At 42.5% G+C, this 27506-nt stretch overlaps 1 protein-coding gene across 1 annotated transcript; it reads left to right on the top strand.

Moving 5' to 3' along the window:
• The first annotated feature begins 1083 nt into the window (after nucleotides 1–1083).
• On the top strand, nucleotides 1084–27506 carry LOC143116655 (protein NLRC3-like). Its single transcript, XM_076277920.1, has 6 exons — nucleotides 1084–1161; nucleotides 2330–2430; nucleotides 21809–21954; nucleotides 22527–22733; nucleotides 24924–25022; nucleotides 25700–27506. The coding sequence occupies exons 3-6, from the start codon at nucleotides 21827–21829 to the stop codon at nucleotides 27504–27506; spliced, it is 2241 nt and encodes a 746-aa protein (XP_076134035.1). The 5' UTR covers nucleotides 1084–1161; nucleotides 2330–2430; nucleotides 21809–21826.

The following is a 27506-nucleotide window of genomic DNA, read 5'->3' as shown; positions in this document are numbered from 1 at the left end:
AATCCCTCAATATCATTGGTCAGAGCTGCTCCACCTGGTCAATCCCTCAATATCATTGGTCAGAGCTGCTCCACCTGGTCAATCCCTCAATATCATTGGTCAGATATGCTCCACCTCTCCCCACCTGGTCAATCCCTCAATATCATTGGTCAGAGCTGCTCCAACTCTCCCCACCTGGTCAATCCCTCAATATCATTGGTCAGAGCCTATAGCTGCTCCCCTGTACGTCAATGGCATTTATTTGCTTTTGAGGCATAAACTAAGCGTTTTGAGCAAGATTCCGAAGAATATCTTCTGCAGGTTGTCCACTATGCAGTGCAGTTTGCACTAATTGTTTTGAAAAATGCACTAACTGTTGTGCAAATATTAAATATGATTTGAGAAATGCACCAAAGTGACTGATAAACTCTGTAAATGTGCTAATTAAGGCTTCATCATCAGCACCCTGTGATTCATGGATGTACCACCCTCATCCCACACATGCTTCGTCTTGAAGACAGCTGTAGATGTGTTTATGGCATCCCCTGTGGTCAGGACACTGTCACTGTCACACTGTCAAATGACACTGAACAAATCTACATAGAAAGGGTGGAAAGAACATGTTCCTTCCTGGGTGTGGTCATGATAATGATATCAATGTATGTGGCCCTCTGGGGTTTCATGAAAAATATTTATTTTATTTATGAGATATTCCCTTTTCTCAGACTTGTTCTCATTGTTTTCATTGTGAGATGATTTTTAATACCTGTTTTTAGTCAACTTCACCAATTCTGGAAGTATACTACTACCTGAGAAAAATAAAAGGTGACCAGTGGGTTTTCCTTTTTCCTTTGCATTGTGTGTATGTGTGTGTGGGTTTCTCTCTCTCTCTCTCTCCTCTCTCTCTCTGTCTTTCTCTTACTCTCCCTCTCTCTCTCTGTCTTTCTCTCCCTCTCCCTCCCTCTCTCTCTCTTTCCCTCTCTCTCTCTCTCTCTCTATCTGTGAATATGCACCAGTGAGGAACCAAAGGGTTAATTTCTTCTCAACCACAAAACAAGATGAACTGGTTTTCTTGGCTCTCTGAATACATAAGCCATGAAATCAGTTGCACACAGAGAGCACTTGAGTTTCAAGGAAAATGGATATCAGAAAAACAAACACCTGAAACACTCATAAAGCACCGTAAGTTTATTTTCCCAGGATATTTGGTATCAATTAGTGAGTAGTTGCTGCATGCGCTTTGAACAATGTGGAGTTCTGCTGCTGATGTGAATCGTTGGTGGTGGTTAGAGAGGTTCCCTCTTCACTGTGCAGCGTTTTGAAAAAAAACGTGTCTTGTGAAACGTGTGAAACGTGTGTTGTTGTTGTTGTTGTTGTTGTTGTGGTGATGGCATTGGCCTGGAAAAATGACAACTCCTAAACTAAGAGTGAGTCTTCGTTGCTATGGATGACGTCATTACTCATGCACGAGCTTGCCTGAAGCGACCACCTTGATTGGCTGATGATTGTAATGCGGGAATGATTCCAAACACCTCCCTTACGATGATGAGTGACAGGTGACAGGTCTGAGAATGCGTACGCTACACAAGTAGTGCGAAGGACGGAAGATGATGAATAAACATCGCGACGCGAAATGCGACAAAAAGTGGTTTGTGAATAGGTCTTAGTGAGTTAGGAGTCCTCTCGACTTCTTTTAAGCTGTCCCAGACTTAGGTGCTACTTTCAGGTCTAAAATGCTTCGTGAATTACTTTTAGTGAAAAAAAATAGGAGTCCTAAAGTTAGGAGTGACACACCCATTATTTTTAGGAGTTGCTCCTAAATTCGCTAGTTACATGTAGGAGCTACTTTTAGCCTTACTTTTAAAATTCTTTGTGAATACGGCCCCTGAATTGTACTGTGATATCCATCATAAACACTCTGGAGCAAATCTATGAAACAAGTAACTGGCAGACACACACACACACACACACACACACATACACACACCCGATCACACAAGCACTGGCCCAAAAGATCCACACACACACACACACACACACACACACGATCACACAAACACCAGTTCGTCTTGGCTGGCTGCCAACACTCTTTCTCCCTCGAAGTTACACAAGCACCAGTTCACCCCAAAAGACATACACACACGTGCTATCACACAAGCACAAGCACCAGATCACTCAAAAGCTCCCCCCCCCCCCCCACACACACACACAGCGAACTCAGTCTACTGGGGGACAAATGTTCAATTTCAGTTAGACACAGGGGCTGTTGGAGTCTGTGATGTGTCTGTGCTTCAGTTAGACAGAACCAGATCAACTGGTTTTCTTGGTTCTCTGCATATGGATTTAATAGCGTGGGACTGAAGCCGTCTAACCAGTTGCACACAGAGAGCACCCGAGCTTCAAGGAAATGGATATCAGAAAAACAAACTCATGAAACACTCATAAAGCACCGTAAGTTTATTTTACCAGCGTATTTCATTCATCATTTACAGAGAAGTTGTAGTGCTTACAATAATGTGGGTGTTTACTGTTGATCATAGAGGTTCACGGCTGTTTTGATGGCATTGGCCTTTCCCGTTTATGTGTGTTATTCGTGTGTATTTGTGCTGTGAATGTGAATGGTGCAATAAGCAATAATCTGAATTATATCGTATCATTCATAAACACTGCGGGGAAAAGCTATGAAACAAGTCATTTGAAAAAGGAAATGTCTTATAACACATACTGTAATTTATGTTGATTAATATATTTAGTCAGGTTCTGGCTGTTGTATTTTGTCACTGTGTAGATGTAAGTGTATCGCGATTGAGTATTTCTGTTGAGGTATAGGCTGATGCAACACTGAGGATTATGTTGATAATCTCATGTATGTGGTATGAGGAAGTAGCTGCTGAAGGGAGTTATGCTGCAGTGGTTCTATAGGCTCATGCCACACTGAGGATCATGTTGATAATCTCACGTACTGTATGTGGTATGAGGATGTCATGAGGGAGTGGTTGCTGAAGGGGAATACCATGGGAGTTATGCTGCAGTGGTGCTATTGGCCAACGGCCACTTGCCGAGCGTCGCTGCCAGCCTTATGAGTGTGTCATGAAAAGTGTGTGTATCAGAACGCACGTTATACAGATCTCTATAGGCCAACACCCACTGGCCGAATGTTGCCTTATGAGTGTGTCATGAAAAGTGTGTGTATCAGAACGCACGTTATACAGATCTCTATAGGCCAACACCCACTGGCCGAATGTTGCCTTATGAGTGTGTCATGAAAAGTGTGTGTATCAGAACGCACGTTATACAGATCTCTATAGGCCAACACCCACTGGCCGAATGTTGCCTTATGAGTGTGTCATGAAAAGTGTGTGTATCAGAACGCACAGTATACAGATCTCTATAGGCCAACACCCACTGGCCGAATGTGGCCTTATGAGTGTGTCATGAAAAGTGTGTGTATCAGAACGCACGTTATACAGATCTCTATAGGCCAACACCCACTGGCCGAATGTGGCCTTATGAGTGTGTCATGAAAAGTGTGTGTATCAGAACGCACATTAGACAGATCTCTATAGGCCAACACCCACTGGCCGAATGTCACTGAAGTGGGCATTGGCCTTATGAGTGCGTCATGGTTACTGGCATGACAGACAGGCACACACAGACCTAGAAGAGCTGCATCTGTGATACAGACATCCTGGAGAATCAGGACTGAAGCTGAAACTAAGATCCATCTTTGCTTTTCTATGTTTTTTTGTGATTCTGTCTTTGTGTGTCTGTCATGCAACACTGTGAGGAAACTAAAGGGTGCATGAAATCAACAACAGAACCAGATCAGCTGGTTTTCTTGGCGCTCTGAATATTGATTTAATGTCTGGGATTGAAGCCAGTTTACAAAAAGAGAGCACCTGAGCTTCAAGGAAGTGGATATCAGAAAAACAAACTCATGAAACACTAGGGTATCATTTACAGAGAGGGTACAATAATGTGGGGTTCTTCTGTTGATATTAATCATAGAGGTTAAAGTTGGTTTTAATGTTGTGGGCCTTTCCTGTTTCTGTGTGTTATCTGCCTGTCTTTATGTTGTGAATGGTGCTCTAAGCAAAATGTTAATGATCTGAATAGTATTGTGATCATTAACACTCATTATTAACACTCATCATTAACACTGAATAGTATTGTGATCATTAACACTCTGGGGTAAAAAGCTTTAAAACAGGTATCTTGCAGGTGCATTCATTACTTCAAAAGGAAACATGCAGTTTTCCTATAACACTGCAATTGATGTTGACTCGTGTCCAGTTCAGGTCGTTGTATGTTGTCATTCTGTAGATGTAAGCGTATTGCTATTGAGTATTTCTGGTGTGCGAGACTGGTGTGCCACTGTGATGGTCATGTGGATTATCTAATGCCATTGTTATTGGGTCGTCATGAGGGAGTGGTAGCCAGAGGGGAATGACATTGTGAGTTATGCTGCGGTGGTTTAGCTGGAGAGGAATAACATTGTGAGTTATGCTGCTGTGGTTTGGCTGGTTTGAAGCAGGTTCTGCAAGAAATAAAGTTCCTCATAAAACTACTTTAAATGAAACAGATATGATATGGTTACAGTACAAATGGCATAATATAAACCAGATTAAGAGTCTAGTTCAGGGTTGGGTGATGGTGGCTTGGGGTCTTAGTCAGTGATGGGGAAGCTGATGAGTTTCTGTCTATCTGTAGGAGACCAGGCATGCTGTTGATGTTTGGTGTTTAGATTTTTACCAGTTCTTTCCTTTCATGCACTCCCACTCACACATACACGCACAGGCACACGCCCACACACAGGCACAGGCACACGCCCACACACAGGCACAGTCACTCAATATCTCTCTCTTTCTTACTCTCTCTTGAAATATTTCTTTCTTGAAATATTTCAATTTTTACTAAGACAAAAACGATGTGCTTCCGCAAATGTCTGTGGTTTATGTGGACCTGAAAGATATAGCCTACTTGACAAATGACATGTGGCCTATACGTGACAAATGACATGTGGCCTATGTGACAAATGAACCTTTTCCAGGGGTACCAGTAGATGTGGAGGGTGCTGTATATCATAATATTTTTTCTGCATTGTAAGAATTTCAACTATTATTGTATAATCGTGATATTGATGGTATAGTTGGTGATGTTTTGGGGCATTTGGTAGGCTAGAGTATGTGACAGCATCTCCAACATTGTCTATTCGACTCAGAGAAAAGCATTGTGCTAAAGCAAGTGTCTGTGGCTTTCCTGTGAACCTGAAAGATGTAGCCTACGTGAATGGCATGTGGCCTATGTGACAAAGTAACTTTGAAGAGAGTTGTTAAGAACCTTGTAGCTGATGATTTACCTAGCAACATGTGATGTAATTAAAATGATTAGCTGTGTCTCTTTGGAGAGTAACAGCTCCATGCTTATTCCTCCAGACTTTAGTAGTGATCCAACTCATACTGATCCACAGTGAGGGGACATTGCATCATTGATGAACCCAAATTATTGTATCTGTGCCAGGCCCTGTAACATACGTTATCACTTATGAACCTTTGAATAGGCTGCAACATTAAAACCCATTTAATCCCAAATTTTCCCCAGACTTGAATATATCAAAATCATGTGTCTTGAGTATCCCTTTGAAGTAATCAATTATTATTTTTTCAAATTTTCCTGAAAAAGTGGGTGAAAAGGAGTCTTTTATGCTTGGTCACAATTGTGACCGTTGGGAAAAAACATAGTCCGATTCTAGGGATTTTCACAAATTTCATTGTGCAATCATCTAATTTTCAATAAATTCCAGTCAGAGATGATAAGGGGACATTGTCCCAGGTCTGTTCTTTACTTTTAATTTTGTATCACAATACAATACTCAACATAGCCTTTGCAATTCTCTATTATATTATAAGTGTGCCGATTTTTACATAGAAAAGGCATTATACCACACTACTATGACTATAGTGTAAACAACACCACCCTACTGTACAATACAACAGCAACCACAAATGTCACAAAAAGTGATGTTAGTTGTCTGTTTGTTTGTTTATTATTGTATTATTTAATTTTATAATTCATTATTTAATTAATTAATTAATTACACAACAGATTGTCCTGCAAGTCTACTGCCATACTTCCAATGCCATTAATTGCCTTTCCATTGGACCAGCAATTGGTCTCCTTTGCTCAGTGGTATTGTTAAGGTCACTAAATGAAGTAAACCTATGTTACCTGGTCCCTATGCTCCAAAGGCCTTTTATTCATAAGGCCCTATGTTCCCAGTGTCCTATGTATCCTGGAACCTATGCTCATTCGGGTACCTATTATGTGCTTTATAAAGCTGGAGGACCCTGGAAACATACAATGCTTGACCTGGGGAACACAGGACACCTGTCCATGATCCCATCACATATAAACCTGAGGAGCATAGGAACATGCTCTGACCTCAGTTATTGGCCTAATCTAGTGTCAGAGGGGTGTGATGTCCACTATATTGCTAAATTTGATTAATTTTACCACTGGATTAAGTAAGGTTCTAAATGCATACAACAGCATTACCATATGAGCCTGTCTGGCATCAAACATACAAGTGGAGAGGTGTGTTTGGTGAGTGCTGTTAAACATATTTTTATCACAGCATGCAACTAAGTAACTTGCCATCTTCATAAGGCCCTATATTCCCAGTGTGTATCCTGGGACCTATGCTCATTCGGTTCCTATTATGTGCTTTATAAAGCTGGAGGACCCTGGAAACACACAATGCTTGACCTGGGGAACACAGGACACCTGTCCATGATCCCATCACATATAAACCTGAGGAGCATAGGAGCCTGCTCTGACCTCAGTTATTGGTCTAATCTAGTGTCAGAGGGGTGTGATATCCACTATATTGCTAAATTTGATTATTTTTACCACTGAATTAAGTAAGGTTCTAAATGCATAATAGGAAACATTCTGTAATTTTGACATATACAATAGTGTGAGATCAGATTCTTGAGACACTTTTTGATCACATGAAGCTTTGCTTCTGGTTTGTCTGACTGGTCCCTGTGGCAGAGGCCCTTTACTGTACATAAGTGGAGGGGGTATTGTTGGGAAAAGGGGTAGGGAATATTTTTTCTGGTAAGGTTGTTCATATCTACTGCAAGTCTCTGCATAAATTTAGCCAATATGCCTTCAACAGGCTGACTGGCAAGTTGATTATACCCCCCACCACCTTGTTTATATGTGACATTATGTAATATAATAGCTATAAGTATAATGATTTACTGTTTTTGAGGTGTGATTGTAAAATCTGGGCAGTCAGTTAGATCTGATATGTGCAGGATGTGACTGAAAGTAAAATTCAAATAAAAAAAACAGCATAGAAAATCAGCTATTACAATAATTACGTATAATAGTGTGGTATAATGGATTTTCTATGTAAAAATTGGCACACTTAGAATATAATAGAAAATTTCAGAGGCCATGTTGAGAAATACCATGTGATACAAATTTAAAAGTTAAGAACAGACCTTGGACAATGTCCCCATATCATCTTTGAATGGAATTTAGTGGAAATTAGATGATTGTACAATGAAATGTGCGAAAATCCCTAAAATCGGACTATGTTGTTTCCCAACGGTCACAATTGTGACCGTCATCATGTTCACTCATGCTATGAGAATGCTGAACAAAATTCATATATTTCAATTGCATCCCTCCATACTAGACACCTTAAAGATGATGTGTACCAAAAATCTTTGTCCTATGTTTACATAAACATACTTTTCTAAGCTTTAGTTTGGGAGCTTTTGGGTGGACATTTTCTGGTCAGGGTGCAACCAAAACATAAGCAGCTCTGGCCATGTGAGAAATTACACTACACATTTGGCACTGCACATATTTAACTAAGACCCTTTCAGGTTTCTATTTTTGGGAGAAATGTATTGATAATTCATCCAGTAACAGTTTTAAAGGCACAAGAGCCAGATTTTTTTGTACGGTCACTATAGTAGGTCAGTAGTTCAAACTCTCAATCCTAAACAAGCGCGGAAAGTTTGGTGGTTGGAACTACTGACCCTGATCAGTGGCACTTGTCAATGTTAAAGGATAGGACAGGAGCCTGACCAAAAATCACAAAGTGGTTGTTTTTCTCGTGACTCAATAATTGGTGCTTAATGTTCATTAAACGACTCTCAACTTATTGTCCAATGTTTTATGTGTATAGAGGGTTTGAAACATGAATTAATTTTCAGCGTGTTATTGATTCAGTAATAGATTCAGAGGCTTTTACAGCTCTTGGACATGAGCCATATTTGATCCAGCAGTTAGCTGAAGCACTACAGACAGAAAAAACCTTTGGCATTATTGGTTTCAAAAAGTTGACAGATTTGGCAAGAATTAACCATCTGTATAATGTAATTGAAAAGCTATACAAAGGTCAGGCTGTGGAAATATTTCCAATGCCCTTTAGGTCAGACAAGAGAACCACTTTAGCCCGAGACAGAGTTAACACAGAAAGCCCTTGACTTATGAGTATGTTATGAACAGCTTGTAAGACTCATCATATCCACATTCATAAATATCTGACTGTAATTTAATTGAGCATAAACCACTGTGTTTCTAAGAGACAGATAGTTCAAATGTAGTGAAACTCCTTGTAAATCATTATAAACTAGATGTACCGCAGAGCGGTACAAAATATGACCACCGCCCAGTCCAGCACATTTTTTCCACAAAAATAAATCACGCTGAAAGGCCTATATGATTCTAACTGTCTCACTAAATTGCATTATCCACACTCAATTCACACTGGTATCTGCTAGACAACAAGTACCAAAACATGATTAGTTCATAGATTTCACATGTAAAATTCATTTTATACAACCCCACCCCCATCTTGCCTGTTCATAATTCTGAGAAATTCTTGAATTGTGTGCATGTGTGCGTGTACACGTTTATCTTTATGTGCATGGGTGTGTGTGTGTGTGTGTGCGTGCTTGTGTGTTTGCCTGCGTATGTGAGTTTGTGGATGTGCATGCATGCGTACGTATGTCTACTGTGTGAGTATGTGTCATACGTATGATTACTGTGAATGTATGTGTGTGCGTGTGTATCTGTTTATGCTCATGTGTGCACATGGAATGGGTTAACATGACCCCTGGAGGCAAACATACTGAAAAAAATTGGTCATCCTAGGCCTTACGGTTCTCAAGATATTCACAGAAAACTGTGTCTGCCCTACCTTCCTTTCGGGGGATCCAGTACAGCGGGGAGGCTACAGATCAAAACAAAAAATGATGATTCCATGCTATCCATGTGGGGTTACATGCCCACCAAGTTTCGTGTACCCCGGTCTTTCAGTGTCCCGGGAATCCTTGTTGGTGTATGTCACTAAATGTACACACAAATTATTTTATTGTAAGGCCCCCCATGAACGAAAGTTCACAAAACTTGGCATGCATTCAGAGGGTGTCACTAGGTGATCCTACACTTTCAATTTCGTGCAGTTTTGACCTTGTCAGCCAGAGATATTGTGATGGAAACACCTAATTTTTTGCTTTTTAATTTTTAACTAGGTGGCGCTATACATGAAATAAGTGGTAATGGGATGGGTTGACATGCCCCCTTAAGACCAACATACATAAAAAAGGTGGACCTCCTAGGCCCTACGGTTCTCGAAATATTCACAGAAAACTGTCTCCGGCCACCTACAGGCCAGTTGGTGTATAGTAACATGAATTAATTTATTGTGTGGCCCCCCATGAACGGAATTCCACGAAACTTGGCGTGCATACAGAGGGTGTCATAATGATCCTACACTTCCAATTTCGTGCAGTTTTGACTATGTTAGGTCACAGATACCTGCGATTACAACACCTCATTTTTACTTTTTTGTGTTTAACTAGGTGGCGCTATACATGAAATGAGTGGTTATGGAATGGGTTGACATGGCCCCTTGAGATCAACATACAAAAAAAAATGGTCCTCCTAAACCTTACGGTTCTCGAGATATTCACAGAAAACTGTGTCTGCCCTACCCTCCTTTCGGGGGGTGCAGTCCAGCGGGGGGGCTACAGATCAAAACGAAAAACAATGGTTCCATGCTATCCATATGGGGTTACATGCCCACCAAGTTTCGTCTACCCCGGTCTTACAGTGTCCCGGGAATCCTTGACGGAAATTTGGACATGCGAAAAAAAAAAATAAAAAAAAGGAAAGAAAAAAAAAAAAAAAAAAGAAAAAAAAGCTTCGCTGCGCGGCGGTCATAATAACAGAGTTAATAGGAAGGAAGCATGCCATGGAATGAAGGAATTATGTGTCCCTGGAACATCAGAGTATCAGAGGAGAGGGTCTAAAGACACACCACACATAAACATGTCAACACCAAATACTCAGATTCAGCACAGCAGGAAAAGTGAAGGGACGCCACCAACTTGATATAGCCCGCCATCCAATTGGCCTGCAGCTCATGTCCAGCAAGAGAGGGAGAGATCAATGAATGAGCCACTAATTCTAATACACAATACACATATGCACACAAATACTAGTGAGACAACTTGTCTTATATAGCACTGTTCTTCTAACATGTTGACCTGACACAGGCTACTGGTAGGCATGCGCACTCCTCTAGTTAGTCAATTCACAATATGAAACACACACATTCATTCATTTCACAAACACAACTTACACTCCTACAGTGGCTGTTAGCCCTCAACACACTATTTACAAAGTTGTCAACGCCTCGTTTTATATGGTAGGCCCCTCATTATACTATCAAAGAAGTGTCGGGCTACTTTGAGCCTCGTAAATGGTTTAAAATGAGCGATTTCTTTTTACCATTGCAGAAGAAATCATTTCAGAAATGATGTTTTGTGCATATGGTTACCAGGCTACAATAAATTGCCTAACAGACAACAGCCTAATTTCGAGGTATCACTGGACTATTAATATACCTATGTATAAATGTAAAGGACACAGAATAATGACAGAACTGTAAGCTCAAATTCAAAAACGTTTTAAGTCTACCCAAACATATGCAAAGGGAATATAAATAAATTGTGTTGCATATAGCCAGCTTAATTAATGTCAGTTTAAAGATTATGATTAGCAGTTTCTATGCTGTTTTCAATAATAGTTACAGGAAGCCACGTTGTTGTTTAAACTAGTGTTGTAGCCCACGTTACCTTTCACTTGCTGCAGGGACGCACACATTGCATGACCGCTCATAAGCGTTCTTTGAGTTCTACATGCTGGAAATCCTAGTTCTCAGATCTAGAACTCAAATGTGTCTTGACGCCGCTGTTTGTAAAATCAAAATAAGATGTTCTAAATGGAACGCGATCGTATTTAAGACATTGAGATCTCCAGTAGATGTAGAACGACACTCATTGACAGTGAAATGCCGCCGACGTTTCAATAAGATCAAATAAGATGTTCTAAATGGAACGCGATGTAAGCTGTTCAGATCTTTTCCAAGCGTCTTGGATACGTATGTGCTGGCCTGGCTGATGGGCTATGTCTATATAGTTGATGACACCAAATTAATAAGAAGGCTATTTCTGATTGGGGAAACTTTTAGCCTATCTTTCTTTCAGTCCGCTGTTCCATACCATTCAATCTTGCTGCAAATTATCAGACGTGAAGCACCAGGCATAACTTAATTTTGCGGCTACGTGGACCAGTAAGCTAATTGTTGAGGAGGCCCATAGTTTGAGAAAAGCTGCAGATCATAGACAGAGAATAATGAGAACAGTAGCCAAGGGCCTTGGTGCGCGCACCCCCGCTTTCACTTTGACTCGGGCATTTCTACATTGTGACAAAAACTGTCAGACAGACAGTGAATTTGGTTTACTAATAATGTGGTAACAATTATCATTTCAATTCTACCTCAAATCTGATCACTGCAGACTTTACAATGCAGACTCAAGCAGCCTTGAAAGACGCACACTTTGAATTTGATCAGAGAGGCTCGGGTTATTCACTGACGCTAACTTGATGTGATTGGCTTGATGACCGTTCAATCAAATCAACAGACCTATTTGTGTCTCTGTGTGTGCGTTATCAGAGCCCACCCTTATTAGACATACGGTTCCAACTCTTTACGTGAGCCTTTATTTCCATATTTTACTTTCGTTTTAATCTGACAAAAAGTGTGGGGGATAGAATCGTGTTCCAGGAAAAGTGAGTACGTTATAACACCCACATCCCCCACGCTTGCTACGCCCCTGTGTAACAGGGTAGTCTAGCATCCATTGGATTAGCGTTTTTTTGCTCCACAACGAACATTCAAACTTGTTATCATGCGAAGCATATCCAAAATCCATTTCACACTGGATTTCCCCTATAAAACACGCAAGAGTTCAGGCTACAATTTAAATTCAAATCTTAAACTTCGTTCCCTTTTGTTTTCCATCTCATAAACTCCAAGTGTACAGTAGGCGCATTATTCATCTTTCTGCTCTTCTTCACCTATTTCGGGTTACTTTACTAAACTAACTATGGGTCATTCTATTCAAACATGATGGATCAAGATAATGATTTGTGGGGTAGCCATGGCCCTTGAGCAAGGCACCTAACCCCTCACTGCTCCCCGAGCGCCGCCGTTGTAGCAGGCAGCTCACTGCGCCGGGATTAGTGTGTGCTTCACCTCACTGTGTGTACACTGTGTGCTGAGTGTGTTTCACTAATTCACCGATTGGGTTAAATGCAGAGACCAAATTTCAAAAAAGTATATACTTATACTTATACTTGGCTTGTTTGATTGTTGATTTCTGTCGCCATATTACATTCTCTTTCGTTCCATAGCTCTGTCAACATTGAAAAATGAAAATAAGGGAGATTTCCCGGGTTTCTCACGCAAAATACGGAAAATGTTAACATTCGTCTCCATTAACGTTGGAAGGGTTGGAGCAACAAAGTAGCCTACTTTATTCACACCTAACAGCCTATATCCATTTGGTCAACTTTATCCAGCCCTAAAAAAGCTAAATTTAACTTTGGTTTACTTGTAGTTTAAACAGTGTGCATGCTTATAAAGCATAGCCTACTTGTGCTTCATTCATCCACATATCCAGCTCCTAACGTTTTGACAAGCATTTCTACCAATTGACCTTGTTCCTGCCCATCTCTAGCTTTGCTGTCTCCATCCTTTCTGTTTTTGTTGTTTGCAAAAAAATATATAGTAGGCCCTATTTATTGGTAACCAGAAACAAGTGCAATTTGTTAATCGCTGTCATTCTCTCTCCTGCCAACAAAAATGTGTTAGGCTACATTCCAAGTAGAAGTGCGTAATTCTGCTTCATAAAGTTGAACAAATACATTGGTCATATAAATAGCCATATGGTCTACAGTGTAGAGTTGGTAAGTTATGGTAGGCCAACTTGGAGTGAATATACAGGGGGATTTCTTTGGCTCTTAGCCTGGCAGGTGGGCACGTAGACATAGCCTAGCCTACGGCCGAACACTGCAAGCGCCAATGAATCGTGCTCTCACGACAACCACGTCGTTAACTTAAATAGGCCTAGTTTAACATCACTCTGAGTTCGCATTCAAGCAAGCAAAACGATGATCTGAATACATCTGTTTCACTGGAAGGGCAAGGGGTAACAACAGGACAACACAGAGACAGGCCAGAATGCAGGACTAATGTTATGAGAGTAATATGGGATATTCTACGGGAAAATATTAAAACGGCAAAACAGCGTGGAAAAGTTAAAATGATAGGCCTAAACCCGGAAAAAGTTGGCATGTTAGGTATTTTTCGGTCCCTGTGATTATTTGTGAAATTGTGCAAACAGCCTTTTCAAGTCATTTGAGAAGGAAGGAGTGTAGCAAGTTGACGCTCGTCTGAGAAAATGAGTTTTGGATAATGTTCAGCTTCGGCAGCTTTACAATGACTGAGGAAGCCTAGAGTCCATAGCAACAAGTTCATGTGTTGAATTTGTTATTACCCAGTGTGCTTTGTTGAATGGTCTCAATGTTTTATTGTTTTATTTCATGTGAATACTTACGTTTTGATTGATCATAGTAAGTTTATCTGTAGGAGCCACCGTGGGGCATCTGATTAAAATGCAGACATGATGTACAGGTCCAGAGTATTTATTGAAACTTCACAATTGTGCTTGGGATTGTAGATGACAGTAGTTCTGACATTAAAGTTGTGGTTATGGTTACAAGTAAAACAAATGCAACAGTGTATCTTAGAAGCGTATGCATGGTGACTACAATATTGTAGCGTCGGTGGATGTACATGTTTATCGTTGAATGAGTGCCTCCCAGAATGCAGTGCGAGTGAATGCTAGAATGTGTAATGTCGATTATAATAGTTGTAGTTACGTTTAGCATGTTGTGTATTTGTTAGCGTGTTAGTCTCTTTGGTTGTACCTCATGTGCTTATCCTCGTGTTGATGTGTGTGGTAAACCCTTATTGTGTGTAGCATGTGCGGCTGAGACTACCCCTGTGTTGCCCTATGTAGTTGTCTGTGTGCGTCTGAGTCTTCCTGTTCCAATAAATGGCCGTCCTGGCCAAAGGTGAATCTTGTCTGAGGGTGAGATCGCTACATTGGTGTCAGAAGTGGGATGGGCCCCTCCCGGGGCGCGAAGATCTACGCCAGATCAAGACGGAGAAGAAGGCCGAAGACCAGACCAGACCAGCAAGATGGCGGCGGACCTCAGCAGATGTTCCAATGGTCCTTTTAAGGACTAGCCAGCTCGCCGAGCTCGCCACTTCGGAGGATGGAGGACCTGTCGGCCCGGCGCGGGACCTGTGCAGGCGACCAGCGGGACCAGCCCTGCACAGCCGACGAGAGCTGCCAACGCTGGAGGAAGCGGCCCCGGCTGAGGAGTTCCCTGCTCGACGCCGATGTCGATGCTGCCGTCATCCGAGGATCTCATCCATAGAGAGCGCGAACTCTCTGACGACCTTGGAACACGACCACAGCGGCCGGGTTTACACCGCCAGCTACGGAAGAACTTCCAGAGCGTCAGCTGCCGGTCGAGAGTGTGATGGAGTCATACCTGCTAGTTCGGGAGCTTGCGGTGCTCCAGCTAGTGACCAAGAGGGTAACGTCGACCTGTAGAGCCTTGGGAGCTATCGTGTTGTGGACTGTTTGAAGTTTGAAGTGCGCACGTTCGACACAAGTCTGCGCAATGTTTTTCACGTTTTGTGTGTGAGTTTCTGTGTGTCCCGAGCCTGCTGAGAGGGTCGGGGTCTCCATTTCCCGCCACAGTGGAGCATCGTTGTGCTCGAGAGACAGCCGACAAAAGTTCTACAAGAGGGCAGCGCGAGGAGGGACCTCGTGGACAGCTGACCGCCTGGAGATCGGCACACTGTGGACAGGTGGCAACGGCCACGAGCTGTCACAGTAGCCAGAAGGGGCTACCGAACGTCCAGGGGTTCCAGCGTATCCGGGGGTTCGGCTTGCAGTGGGACTGTTTGCTGCTGTTTGAGGTAGCGCAGCTGCACGGCGGGAAACCGAGGGCCCAAGCGACACCACGACCCACGTCTGGCCGGTTCTGGTGCTTGTTCGGGGGAGAACTGACGTGACAGAGGCAGCCGAGAGCCCTTTCAGTCGGGAGGGGTTATCGTGCAGCCGGAGGCTTTCCGGTCACTTGGACTAAGCACTGGGACTGACACCGACGCAGCCGCGAGCGGTGAGCTGAGCTGTCATTGCCGGGGACGACAATGGCTCGGGAGGGGGTTATGTAGCGTCGGTGGATGTACATGTTTATCGTTGAATGAGTGTCTCCCAGAATGCAGTGCGAGTGAATGCTAGAATGTGTAATGTCGATTATAATAGTTGTAGTTACGTTTAGCATGTTGTGTATTTGTTAGCGTGTTAGTCTCTTTGGTTGTACCTCATGTGCTTATCCTCGTGTTGATGTGTGTGGTAAACCCTTATTGTGTGTAGCATGTGCGGCTGAGACTACCCCTGTGTTGCCCTATGTAGTTGTCTGTGTGCGTCTGAGTCTTCCTGTTCCAATAAATGGCCGTCCTGGCCAAAGGTGAATCTTGTCTGAGGGTGAGATCGCTACAATATTAATAGCTAAGCATGGCTAATCATACACTGACACACATGGAGAAGCTTAACAGACACTACTACATGAAATTACCAAATATCCACTTAAATCTAGACATACACGTTATTACACTGATATATTACACCGTTATAGACACCAAATTATCAAATTAGAAACAATCTCCGTCTCACACGGCAGGAAAAGTTACTAATTATAAGTTAACTTAACCGTGGTAGCGCGGTACACGTGGTGCACGCTATAAACGCAAACGTCGGCAAATATGCGGTTATTAACAATGACATTCTACAAACGAACATTAAACAAGTCCTACAAGAAATGCCAACACTTACGGTTTCTGAACACACAAACGGCACAAACAGTCCACAAAACAGAAGGGGTTCCTTTCAAATCTCTGCCTCCCCATCCACTGGTCTGTGCATGCAACCCTCTGACTCGCACTCCAATTAACTGCTTAAGTGTAGCCACAAGGGTTGCACGCACAGGACGCATCGATGGCCAGCAGGAGCATAGACAGTAAAAGAAATGGACGAACAGACTCCGTCGTTCTCAATGGGAGGGCACTGAATCATTTTTCAGTTGGTCCCCCCAGTACTGCGCAGACTCGCACTTAACTTTGTGACGTTAGCCATCGAACTGAATCTTGTAACTCATATGATAGATACACAGAAATTCTTCTCACACTTCCTTCGCCTTCAAAGTCATCAAGTTAAACATTTATTTATGTATTATTATTAATATCATCCTCACAAGTGATATCAAGTCGTGTTAATGTTGAAACTACCTCACATGATCATCTTCAAAAACAGTCATGGTAAAACAAAACAAAAAAGTTATAGCCTTGAGGCTAGAAGCTAATCTTCTTTCCACTTTTCTGACCTACGGTCAATCCATCGTAAACCTCTGAAATGATTATCGTTCGACTACCTAACGGTAAAACTACTGTTTTTCATTAGGTTTACTTGCCTCTATGCTTTACCTTAACATAGGCTACAATGCTATTGTAGGCTACATAGCTTTGTTCACGAGTTTCCGTGCTGGCTGGACTACGCTTCTTATCCAAACAATACGGTTATCTCCCTTCAGTGCGTTAGCTTCCCTTCAACTGGACATGCTAAACATTCTTCTTACGGGAACCTAACGTTACGTACGAGGTAGTCGAGTCTTGTTTTGCCTTTATTGTTTATGTAGATAACACAGAAGCTAAAATATCGGCACATGATATATGTTATATGAAGTTATGGGAGTTCAAAAAAATCCTAAATGAATGGGTGTTCTATGCGGTTAGCAGAGAGTTGATAACCACCGCTACATCGATGCTTCTACTTCCGGGAATTCGCCTGCCCCCTTGAGCAGGAGGCTACCTGGTCATGTGAACAGTCTCTAGTCCTTCACAACAACTTACTAGAGGAGTAACTTATTTCAAGTAGGCTAATGCAGTTGCAGGAAGTGTGCATTTAGTTTCCATGCCTATTGTGTTTCTACAACAATGTTAGTGAGTAAATCTACTGAAATGGCCACCATCTTGGTGAAGTGTGATGTCAGAAAGTGGAGGGTGAGTTTAGAACTGTAGCTAAAGTCGATGTGTTTATAGCGCTGAAAAGCGTGGGCGGAAGGTAGGCTATCGACAATTGGCCGGGGAGGGTCATGTCTTTTTTTAAAAGACTGTTGGAGGGTCGTTGAAAAAAATTTTGCAGGCAGGGGAGGGTCATGCAACTTTTGATTGAAGCACTCAAATTCCCTCCGGTGGCCCCGTTTATAAATAACGAACAGTCCCTTACAGAAATAACCCAACATGAGTAAAAACAACCCCACAAATTCAACCCAAGTGCTGGGTCGACACTGTAGGGTCAATTTGTGGGGTTGTTTTTACTCATGTTGGGTTATATATATACATACATTGTATATGTACATGTACATTCTGCAGAGGTATTACTGATGATAATGTGCTTGCTACCAAGGAACCAGTTTCCACTTTAGAATGGGAGCCAATCTCCCAGTTATTAAGTGCTATTTCACACAGCAACCTGGGCAGTGAAATGCAGCAATGAGGTTGAGCCATACACTTGCTTACTCTACAACTGTTCTCCTACTATTTGGGATTTATTCAGACAGTATACAAGTAGGTTATGCATATTCTATTTTGGTACTTACTACTAATTAGTATGTAGAGATCAAGGCTTACAAGGTCATTATTAAGATTATATCAATAATAAAGGCAGGCTCGGACTGGTAATCTGTACAACCGGGTAAATGCCCGGTGGGCCGGTCCACATGTGGGCCGGTGACCTGCGGGATTTTTTTTTTTTTTTTAAAGTTATTTCGTCTATTTGCTGCCCGCCATGTAGGCCTAGGTCTAGCCTATAAATGCAGTTGCATCCATTTGGCTTGGGGGGTGACAGGTCAATCATTTTGGCCTCTTCATGACAGGTTTAGTGTGTGTTCCGATCGCGCCCCCCTGTCCCACCCCTCAAGTGGATTTGTCCAAGCAGCCGCTAGTTCGAGTGCATGGTAGCCTAGGCCAGGGGTTCCCAAAGTTCCCCGGGGGGTCGCGGGACGGCCAGGGGTGGGTCGCGAAATGATTTCCATAAATCAAATAAATTTGGAAAAAATAAAATTCTGAAAAATTATGACTGTATAAGATCACCATTCACTGTAACCATCGCAAGTCATGTCAGCCGGCATGGAGGACGCACTGGATGAGCTGTCATGTGACCGCACTTTAAAGACAGATTTTAATTCCAAGACGCTTGCTGAGTTCTGGATTTCAGTCCAGAGGGAATATCCACAGCTATCCAAGGCCGCGATGGACGTACTGACGCCGTTCTTTGCACTGACATATATTAAAAACAAATACAGATCGCGTCTAAATGTGGAGGATGATCTCCGTGTGGCCGTCTCCACAATTAAACCAAGAATGGACTGTGTTCCGCACATAGCACGCATCCATCTCATTAGATGAGATTAACGCTGAAACGTAGTTGCCAAAATGTAAATTTGCGCAGCAACAATGTAGCCTACATATGTTTACAACAGTTTGTGGATATTACCCTGACTGAGATATTCTTCTGTTAAAGCAACACCAAAGAATTTTTTGTACATTAAAATATTGTTTCCAAAATCATCAACTCGTAACAGGGTGAACGGCACTTCTGCATTCTCTTCGGGACCCTCTATCAGCTATAACCGCACTATGCAAGTTTACCAGATCGGGTAGCGGATCTGTAGTTCGATGGAATGAGACATAAAAAACTACAAATTTGACTTGCTTCTGATGTCGCAATACATTACTTTCATAAAATCATGCAACGTACTCTACCTTGTCTGTAGACATCGTTATTTCCAAAGCCAGTGCTGGATAAACAAGCGTGCGTGCGACAGGAAAAGTGCTTTGGTGTTGCTTTAAAATGGGAATTAAAGTAATGTTTCAAAGTTAAGTTTGCACATGACAGCAATAATGTGCACTCATGGATATTATTTTTTGACGATATTCTGCTTATCATATAGTAAAGTTCTATATGTAAAATCATAACAGGCTGCTCTGTTCTTTTGTGTTGTCGTTAAGCCCGTGTTTGGATAAGCCTAGTGCGTATGGCCGGTGCGCACATTTTATTTTATTTTTTGAGTCACATCCAGGGATAGTGGGGGTCGCCAGTCTCTGGCACGGTTTTTTTGGGGGTCGCGGGTTGAAAAGTTTGGGAACCCCTGGCCTAGGCTGTATAAGTGCCCTCCGCTGGCTGGTGTTCACATTATTGCAGTTTAACCGCAAACAGCAAACAGAGGTCTAGTTTTATTCCATAAATATATTGTTTTTATAGACGTTAGTTGCACGCGCTACCAAGAGTTCATTTACAGTAGGCCTACTGCACCACGTAGGCTACTGTAGTGCGGTTCTGTCAACATAAAACAAAACTACGGGTAGCCTACAATTTTCGCACAACTTGTAAGTGTGTGCATATGTGTTTGTGTGGGTGTGGGTGGTTGTGAATGTGTTTGTGAGAGAGTCAATGTGCATAGTATGTGTGGGTGTGTGGTTGTGAATGTGTTTGGGAGAGAGTCAATGTGCATAAATGTGTGTGTGTGTGTGTGAGAGAGAGAGAGATAGAGAGAGAAAAGAGTGTCCAACGTTGAGGGTGGACAGTGAGCAACATGTAAAACTCATGAGGACAACATAACTAGTGTCAAGCCTTAGAAACTACCTCCGACTACAGGAGGTGCAGCATACATTGTAGCACTCTCTGCGGGCATATCTCCAGACCAGAGATTGGCTACTGCTACAAAATCCATCACTAGATGTCCTTGAGCGTGGATAGAAACAAGGAGAACATGATTATGCAGCTCTCTCACACACCAGATCCCATTGCACCAGACTACCTTCTGAAGTTTGTCAGCTGCAACTGTGCAGGCATCTGTGACACTCTCAGGTGCTGCTGTAAAAAGCAAGGAGTCAAGTGTATTTCTGCTTGTTGGAACTGTCATGGTAACTCTTGCCAGAACATCAACCAGCCAGAAGATAACAGGAGTGAGGAAGTGCAGGGGAGTTGTGGGATGAGGTTTGTTAAATTTTAAACTGATTAAGAAAGTTTTGTTTTGTAATTGTTCAATAAAACCACTTGTTATGGATTTTTTTATGGACTTGGAGTAATTTTTACTCAAAACAAATGGCTGGGATAGATTCAGCACCCCTAAAAACCCCTAGTTAGACATCTCAAAAGCTAATATTGGTCAACAAAATGTTTTCATTATTTTCGCCCAGTCCCTCTGGGCACCCCAAACTTGATGGGCTCTCCAGGTGTTTCCCCGAGGATTTGGCCGTGGATAAATTGGGCGGTGTTACTAGACACCTATAGGAACACATAGTAAAAAAAGCTATTGGTAAGAAATTTTTTTGCAGATTGGCGGAAAAAAAGTCTAACTTTCCCTAACTATTGAGCAAGGCAGCTAACCCCTCACTGCTCCCCGAGCGCCGCTGTTGTAGCAGGCAGCTCACTGCGCCGGGATTAGTGTGTACTTCACCTCACTGTGTGTTCACTGTGTGCTAATTCATGGACTGGGATAAATGCAGAGACCAAATTTTCAAAATTCTCTGAGAAAACACATCCACAAAGGTGTCCGTCTTGTGGATGTTTTCACAATGACAGCAATGTCCACACGGGAAGTTACCCTTAGGTTTGTGGAGCCAATACGTGTGATATTCGGCATTATAGAGTTGATATTCGGCTTCCTGTATGTATTGGTCTCTACCCCAAATGACCACAGACCCACCTTTGTCAGCTCTCTTAATGATTAGATCCTCATTGTTGGTGATTCAGCGTAGGGCAGTACTCTATATTTAGACAAATTACGCTTAAACGAGTATTTCGGTGTTCAGAAGCCTAAGTGTCTAACATAAGCGTCTAGACAGCAAAGAAATTTGTTCTTGTGGGCGAGGAGTGCATGATACCTGATGCCTGTTTATTACGAGTCCGGTCCTGTCTGGGGGTCCGTTTGGCCACTGGCTGACTCCTGCAGGTGGTATTTTCCTCTGCCTCCCTTGGCACTTTTCCCGCCTGTGTGGAGTCTTTGATTCCTGTGTGGAGTCTTTGATTCCTGTGTGGAGTCTTTGATTCCTGTGTGGAGTCTTTGATTCCTGTGTGGAGGGGAGTCTAAAAAATGTCTAGTCTCGTTTAAACCATCGTTGGCATATTCGTCTTATTCATATGAATTCATATTTGTGTTCTGACTGTTTCCACATAGTGAGACACACACTCTGAGATGTATATTCGTCTTATTCATTTGAATTCATATTTGTGTTGTGACTGTTTCCACCTAGTGAGACACACACTCTGAGATGAGTGAAGAGGCCGAGGGGGCTGCAGGTCACAGGAGACCAGAGTCTGCACTACACAGCTGTGTAACCATGGAGACTGACGATGATACTGTTAGCATGAACAAAGCATCAACACGGACCAGTGCAGGGTGGGTACAGAATGCATAAACACACACACATGCACACGCACACACACACACACGCACACACACACACGCCCACTCATTACAGGTCACACCTGCACAAAATCGGCCCACTGGGAATCCTCCCGATTAGCCACTTCGGGCCTGCATTCAAAATACTAAAGAAATTAATTTAACAGATATTGCAACTGCATGCAAGGTTATATCATGAGGTTATTAAAGTTGGTTCCGAATTAGTCATTGAATCAATAGTTTTACTTTGTTAGATAGAAGTAGACTAGCCTATCTAACAACCTGTTAAAATGTACCAGAATTCAGGACATTGCATCTAGTTCATAAAGTTTTTTTTCTTTTTCGGGGGGACCCCCAGACCCCCCCATCAAGTGTTCCACCCACTTTCAAAAAGCCTCTGACATGGGTTCACACACACACAACACATGTAGATCTGTATCTGTTGTATAATAGTTGTGTGTGTTTGTGTGTGTGTGTGTGTGTATGAAGGGGTGTTTAACATTAACATTGAACATATTCAGTTGTTAATGTTCATTTTGATGTGTTGTATGTCTTTGTGTTTGCAGACCAGAGACATACAGACCTCCATCTCCAGTGCCCAGTGGTGTGTCCTTGAAAAGTAATAAGTCCATGCCTGATCCTCCTGTATTCAGCAGTGGACCACAGACATACAGACCTCCATCTCCAGCACCCAGTGGTGTGTCCATGAAGAGTGAGAAGTCCATGCCTGATCCTCCTGTATTCAGCAGTGGACCGGTCCCATCAGGACTAAAGTGAGTTTAGACATACCATATGTTCAAACACAAACACACACACACACACACACACACACACGTAGGGAGATCAGCCATATATGTAGTGATGTATGGAGTTTTCTTGATGTGCATGATTAGTCAGTTAAATGATTAAATGCTGCCACCCTTGCTAGTCGAGTGTTTGGGTTCTGCTCGTAAAAGCCACAAAGTAAAAAGTCTCTTGGCCTTTTCTAACTCTGTGTCTGACTCAAGACAGCACCAAGTCCACCCACTGATGCATCAGTTGACAAGCCAAATGGTCTTGGATGGGTGTTCCAATGGGCAAGGAATGTTTTTATAATTGAAAACAAAGTAATCAAACTGATTTTGTCACTAATGCTCAGTTGTGTTGCATGCAGTTAGGACATGGTGTTAAATAGTGTTTTTTTTCTGCTGCTGGTCTCACAGGGTTCTGTATGGCATCACCTTAAACTGCATCATCAACTTTCATTCATGCAAACACTAACTCTAGGTTAGCAATTTGGATAGGTTAACAATTTGGATATTTAAACTTTCTTTTCAAGTACAATAAAAACAATTTCGGTGCAATCATATCATTTTAAAACAAATCAACAAGGCCTAAAATGAGGCCTTTGAGCTCTAAACACTGTCATAACGCATCAAAGGCTGTAAGCTGCTGTAGGTCTGTAGGCTACTGTAGATCTGGCAAGACAACTGCCCTGTTGGACAATTAGTAGGCTATTTATTTCACCAATAGAAAGCTTATTGTACGTCCATATCCCCGAAGGAATATTATTCTCACCTTAGTGTGAAGGATGGTGCTGCGCCCTCGTTGTGCACAGGCGACTTACACGGGGCTGCTGAGTGGAGAGGAATAGGTGGAGATCATCTTCCACTGCAAGCCTTGAACGATACTTGTTCTTTATGTACGTCAAGGCAGAAAATCCAGATTCACACATGTAGGTGGATGAGAAGGGTGTGAGCTTCATCAGAGTTTTTTCCGCTTGGATACTTAGGCTGGGATACTCGTTCTCCACTGATAGCCAGAAGCTTCCGATGGATATGCGCACAATCTTATGCTGCAGCTCCCGGTCAGCTGTCAGTTCAGTCAGAGCATCTCATGGATGGACAGTTAAATCCCAAATTGATGTATTTTCATATTTTCGACGTTTGGCTTTGTTGCCCAAATCAGGCTCGGGCCATGCAACACACACACACACACACACACACACACACACAGACACACACACACACACACACACACATCACACATCACACACACACACACACACACACACACACACACACACACACACACACACACACACACACACACACACCTACCTGCATGCTCTCTGATCCACACAACCTCCAGTACTCCATGTAGTGACTGAGCGGGAGGGAGGGAGGAAGAAAGAGAGAGAAAGAGAGAGATAGATCAGTGAAAGAGATTTCTGCCAAATAGGGCATGTGGTGCGACATGGAGAGTGTGGGGTGCTCTATTTCTTATCCTGGACTGCCACCTACTGGATAGAAAAGGCAACAACATAGTAATTATGTGAATAAAAATCTACAGCATGTTCAAATGGCCAAAAAAGGATAAATCATGGGGGGAGTACCACACATTACGTAATGGTGTTAGGGTAGCTTACTCTGTACATGCCATTGAGAGTGAGTGGAAACTTCAGTCATTTACATTTATCATGCTAAAAATCTGACACCAGGCACTACTCTGATGCCTGAGCCAAACGGAAAAGAGAGCCATTGAACTTTAAAGTCTATAATGTTGGATTGGATTCTGCCTAAATTGTGTTTAAGATATGTGTATGCATAGCAAAAATGGATGCATACGGTTAATTTTTATTAATTAATCACAGAATATTTAATTAATTAGATATTTTTTTTAATCAGAGTATGTAATTAATTAGATTATGCTTTTAGTCACTTGACAGCCCTAATTCTTTGATAATTTAGATATTTTGCCCACTATTCACTGTGCTACACTGTTAATGTAGATATTGTACTATTCATCTGATGGATGTTGGTATGAAACATGGCGTCCATGAACCATGTGACCTTTTCTGGCTTTAGGTTCAACATCCCTCTTATCTCATTTTGGTGTGTGTGTGTGTGTGTGTGTGTGTGTGTGTGTGTGTGTGTGTGTGTGTGTGTGTGTGTGTGTGTGTGCATGCGTGTGTTTTGCTGCAGCCCCAAAGAGAAGAGGAGGTCCCACTTGCCTACACCCAGCGATGATTGGTCCAAAGATTTGCCAATCAACTCTAAAGGAGGCGACTCATCTATTGGAGTGTAAGGTCATGACTATACTCTTCATGGTGTGTGTGTGTGCGCTTGTACATGTATGTGTGTGTGTGTGTCCGTGTGTTTGGAAATCCATCAGCCCTCCAGTATTAGAAGGTACAATTTGGTGAAAGTGAGAGAGAGAATGACTGCAAGGTAATAATGAAGCAAGTCTCTTCAACAGTAATCAAATGAGGGAAGAAAATTCAGGGGAAATATGAAGCAAGTCACTTCAACAGTAATCACATGAGGACATTCAGGGGAAATATGAAGCAAGTCACTTCAACAGTAATCACATGAGGACATTCAGGGGGAATATGAAGCAAGTCACTTCAGCAGTAATCACATGAGAACATTCAGGGGAAATATGAAACAAGTCACTTCAGCAGTAATCACATGAGAACATTCAGGGGAAATATGAAACAAGTCACTTCAGCAGTAATGACATGAGGGAAGAGCAGTGAGGGGAAATAGTGTATACAAGTATTCCATGTAAAACTCCTCTGTTTATTAAATGGTCTCCTGGGCTGAAACACTGATAATTAATTGTGCGGTGTGTGTGTGTGTGTGGGATCTACCCACATAATCTGCTGGCTCATTGAATTATGTGTGTATGCATGTGTGTTTTTAAATTATTGAATGATGAATTATTTATTCTTTAATCGTGTGTTTTGGTTTTCACACAGATATCATCAAATGCACAAATCCCACCTGCAGAAGAAGTTTCAGTGCCTGATTGAGGGAATCCCACAGCAGGGAGACATCAAACTCCTCCAGGAGATCTACACAGAGCTTTACATCACAGAGGGGGGAGGAGGAGAGGTCAATGATGAACATGAGGTCAGACAGATAGAGAGGGCATCATGGAGAAAAGCAGCACAAGGCAGATCAATCAAATGCAGTGACATCTTTAAACCCTTATCTGGACAAGACAAACCCATCAGAACAGTGCTGACTAAGGGAGTGGCTGGCATTGGAAAAACAGTCTCTGTGCAGAAGTTCATTCTGGACTGGGCTGAAGGAACAGCTAATCTGGATATCCACTTCATATTTCCTCTTCCTTTCCGGGAGCTGAACCTGATGAAGAAGAGCAAACTCAGTCTGATGGATCTTATTCAGCACTTCTTCCCTGAAATCAAAGATCCAAGAATCTTCACCAGTTCAGCACACAGAGTCATGTTCATCTTTGATGGTCTGGATGAGTGTCGACTTCCTCTGGATTTCCACTCCAACCCGATGTGTTGTGATGTGACAGAACCAGTCTCAGTGGATGTGCTGTTGACAAACCTCATCAAGGGGAATCTACCCTCTGCTCTCCTCTGGATCACTACCCGACCAGCAGCAGCCAATCAGATGCCTTGTAAGTGTGTGGACCAGGTGACAGAAATAAGGGGATTCAATGACCCACAGAAAGATGAGTACTTCAGGAAGAGAATCAGTGATGAGAACCTGGCCGGCAGAACCATTGCACACCTGAAGTCATCCAGGAGCCTCTACATCATGTGCCACATTCCAGTCTTCTGCTGGATTTCAGCCACTGTTGTAGAGAAAACATCAAAAGAATCAGACAAAGTTCAAATGCCAAGGACTCTGACTCAAATGTACACACAATTCCTGATCATCCAGACAAGCATGAAAAATGTCAAGTACACAGAGAGAAAAGAGACAGATGAAGAGGTGATTTTCAAACTGGGGAAACTTGCTTTCCAACAACTGGAGAAAGGCAATCTCATCTTCTATGAGGAAGACATGAGAGAGTGTGGCATTGACATCACAGAAGCATCAGTGTACTCAGGAGTGTGTACTCAGATCTTCAGAGAGGAGTCTGGGCTGTACCAGGGGAAGGTGTTTAGCTTTGTGCATCTGAGCATCCAGGAGTTTCTTGCAGCTTTGTATGTGGTCATCTGTTTCAGCAAAAGACAGAGAAACATGTCTGACCAACAGCAAACTTCTCAGCTCTCTGCTCTGTTCAGAGCTGCAACACTTCATGACCTACACAAGACTGCAGTGGAACTGGCCTTACAGAGTAAGAATGGACACCTGGATCTTTTCCTCCGCTTCCTTCTGGGCCTCTCACTCGAGGCCAATCAGATTCTCTTAAGACACCCGCTGCCACTGAGCAGTAGCCAATCAGATAGCTCAGAGCCAACAGTGCAGTATATCAGACAGAAGATCAGAGATGAGAGTAGCTCAGACAGAAAGATCAACCTGTTCTACTGTCTGAATGAGCTGAATCACCATGCTGTAGTGGAGCACAAACAGAGCAGAGTGGAGGAGAAGAGGGGTTCAGCAACTCTGTATGTAGACATGCTCTTCCCAGGAGAGTGGGAGACTGTGAGATTTACGTTTAAGATGTCAGAAGAGCAGCTGGCTGAATTTGACCTGCAGAAGTACATAAAGACTCCAGAGAAAGATCAGACGGAACTCCTCAGTCCAGATGACGTTCTTCAGAAGCTGGTGCCAGTGATCACAACATGTACATCAGCTGTGTAA

This window comes from Alosa pseudoharengus, unplaced genomic scaffold, assembly GCF_046254945.1.
Source record: "Alosa pseudoharengus isolate Yale_2024_CS ecotype anadromous, Long Island Sound unplaced genomic scaffold, YU_APseudo_1.1 YU_APseudo_1.1_scf_1, whole genome shotgun sequence".
In the NCBI taxonomy this organism is placed as follows: domain Eukaryota; kingdom Metazoa; phylum Chordata; class Actinopteri; order Clupeiformes; family Clupeidae; genus Alosa; species Alosa pseudoharengus.
This window is presented reverse-complemented; position numbering and strand designations above follow the sequence as displayed.

Excerpts from the sequence above, each read along its gene's own strand:
- LOC143116655 (XM_076277920.1), top strand. The coding sequence starts at position 21,827 with ATGAGTGAAGAGGCCGAGGGGGCTGCAGGTCACAGGAGACCAGAGTCT. Across the intron at positions 21,955-22,526 it reads TCAACACGGACCAGTGCAGG|ACCAGAGACATACAGACCTC; the intron begins GTGGGTACAGAA and ends TTGTGTTTGCAG. Across the intron at positions 25,023-25,699 it reads GGCGACTCATCTATTGGAGT|ATATCATCAAATGCACAAAT; the intron begins GTAAGGTCATGA and ends GTTTTCACACAG.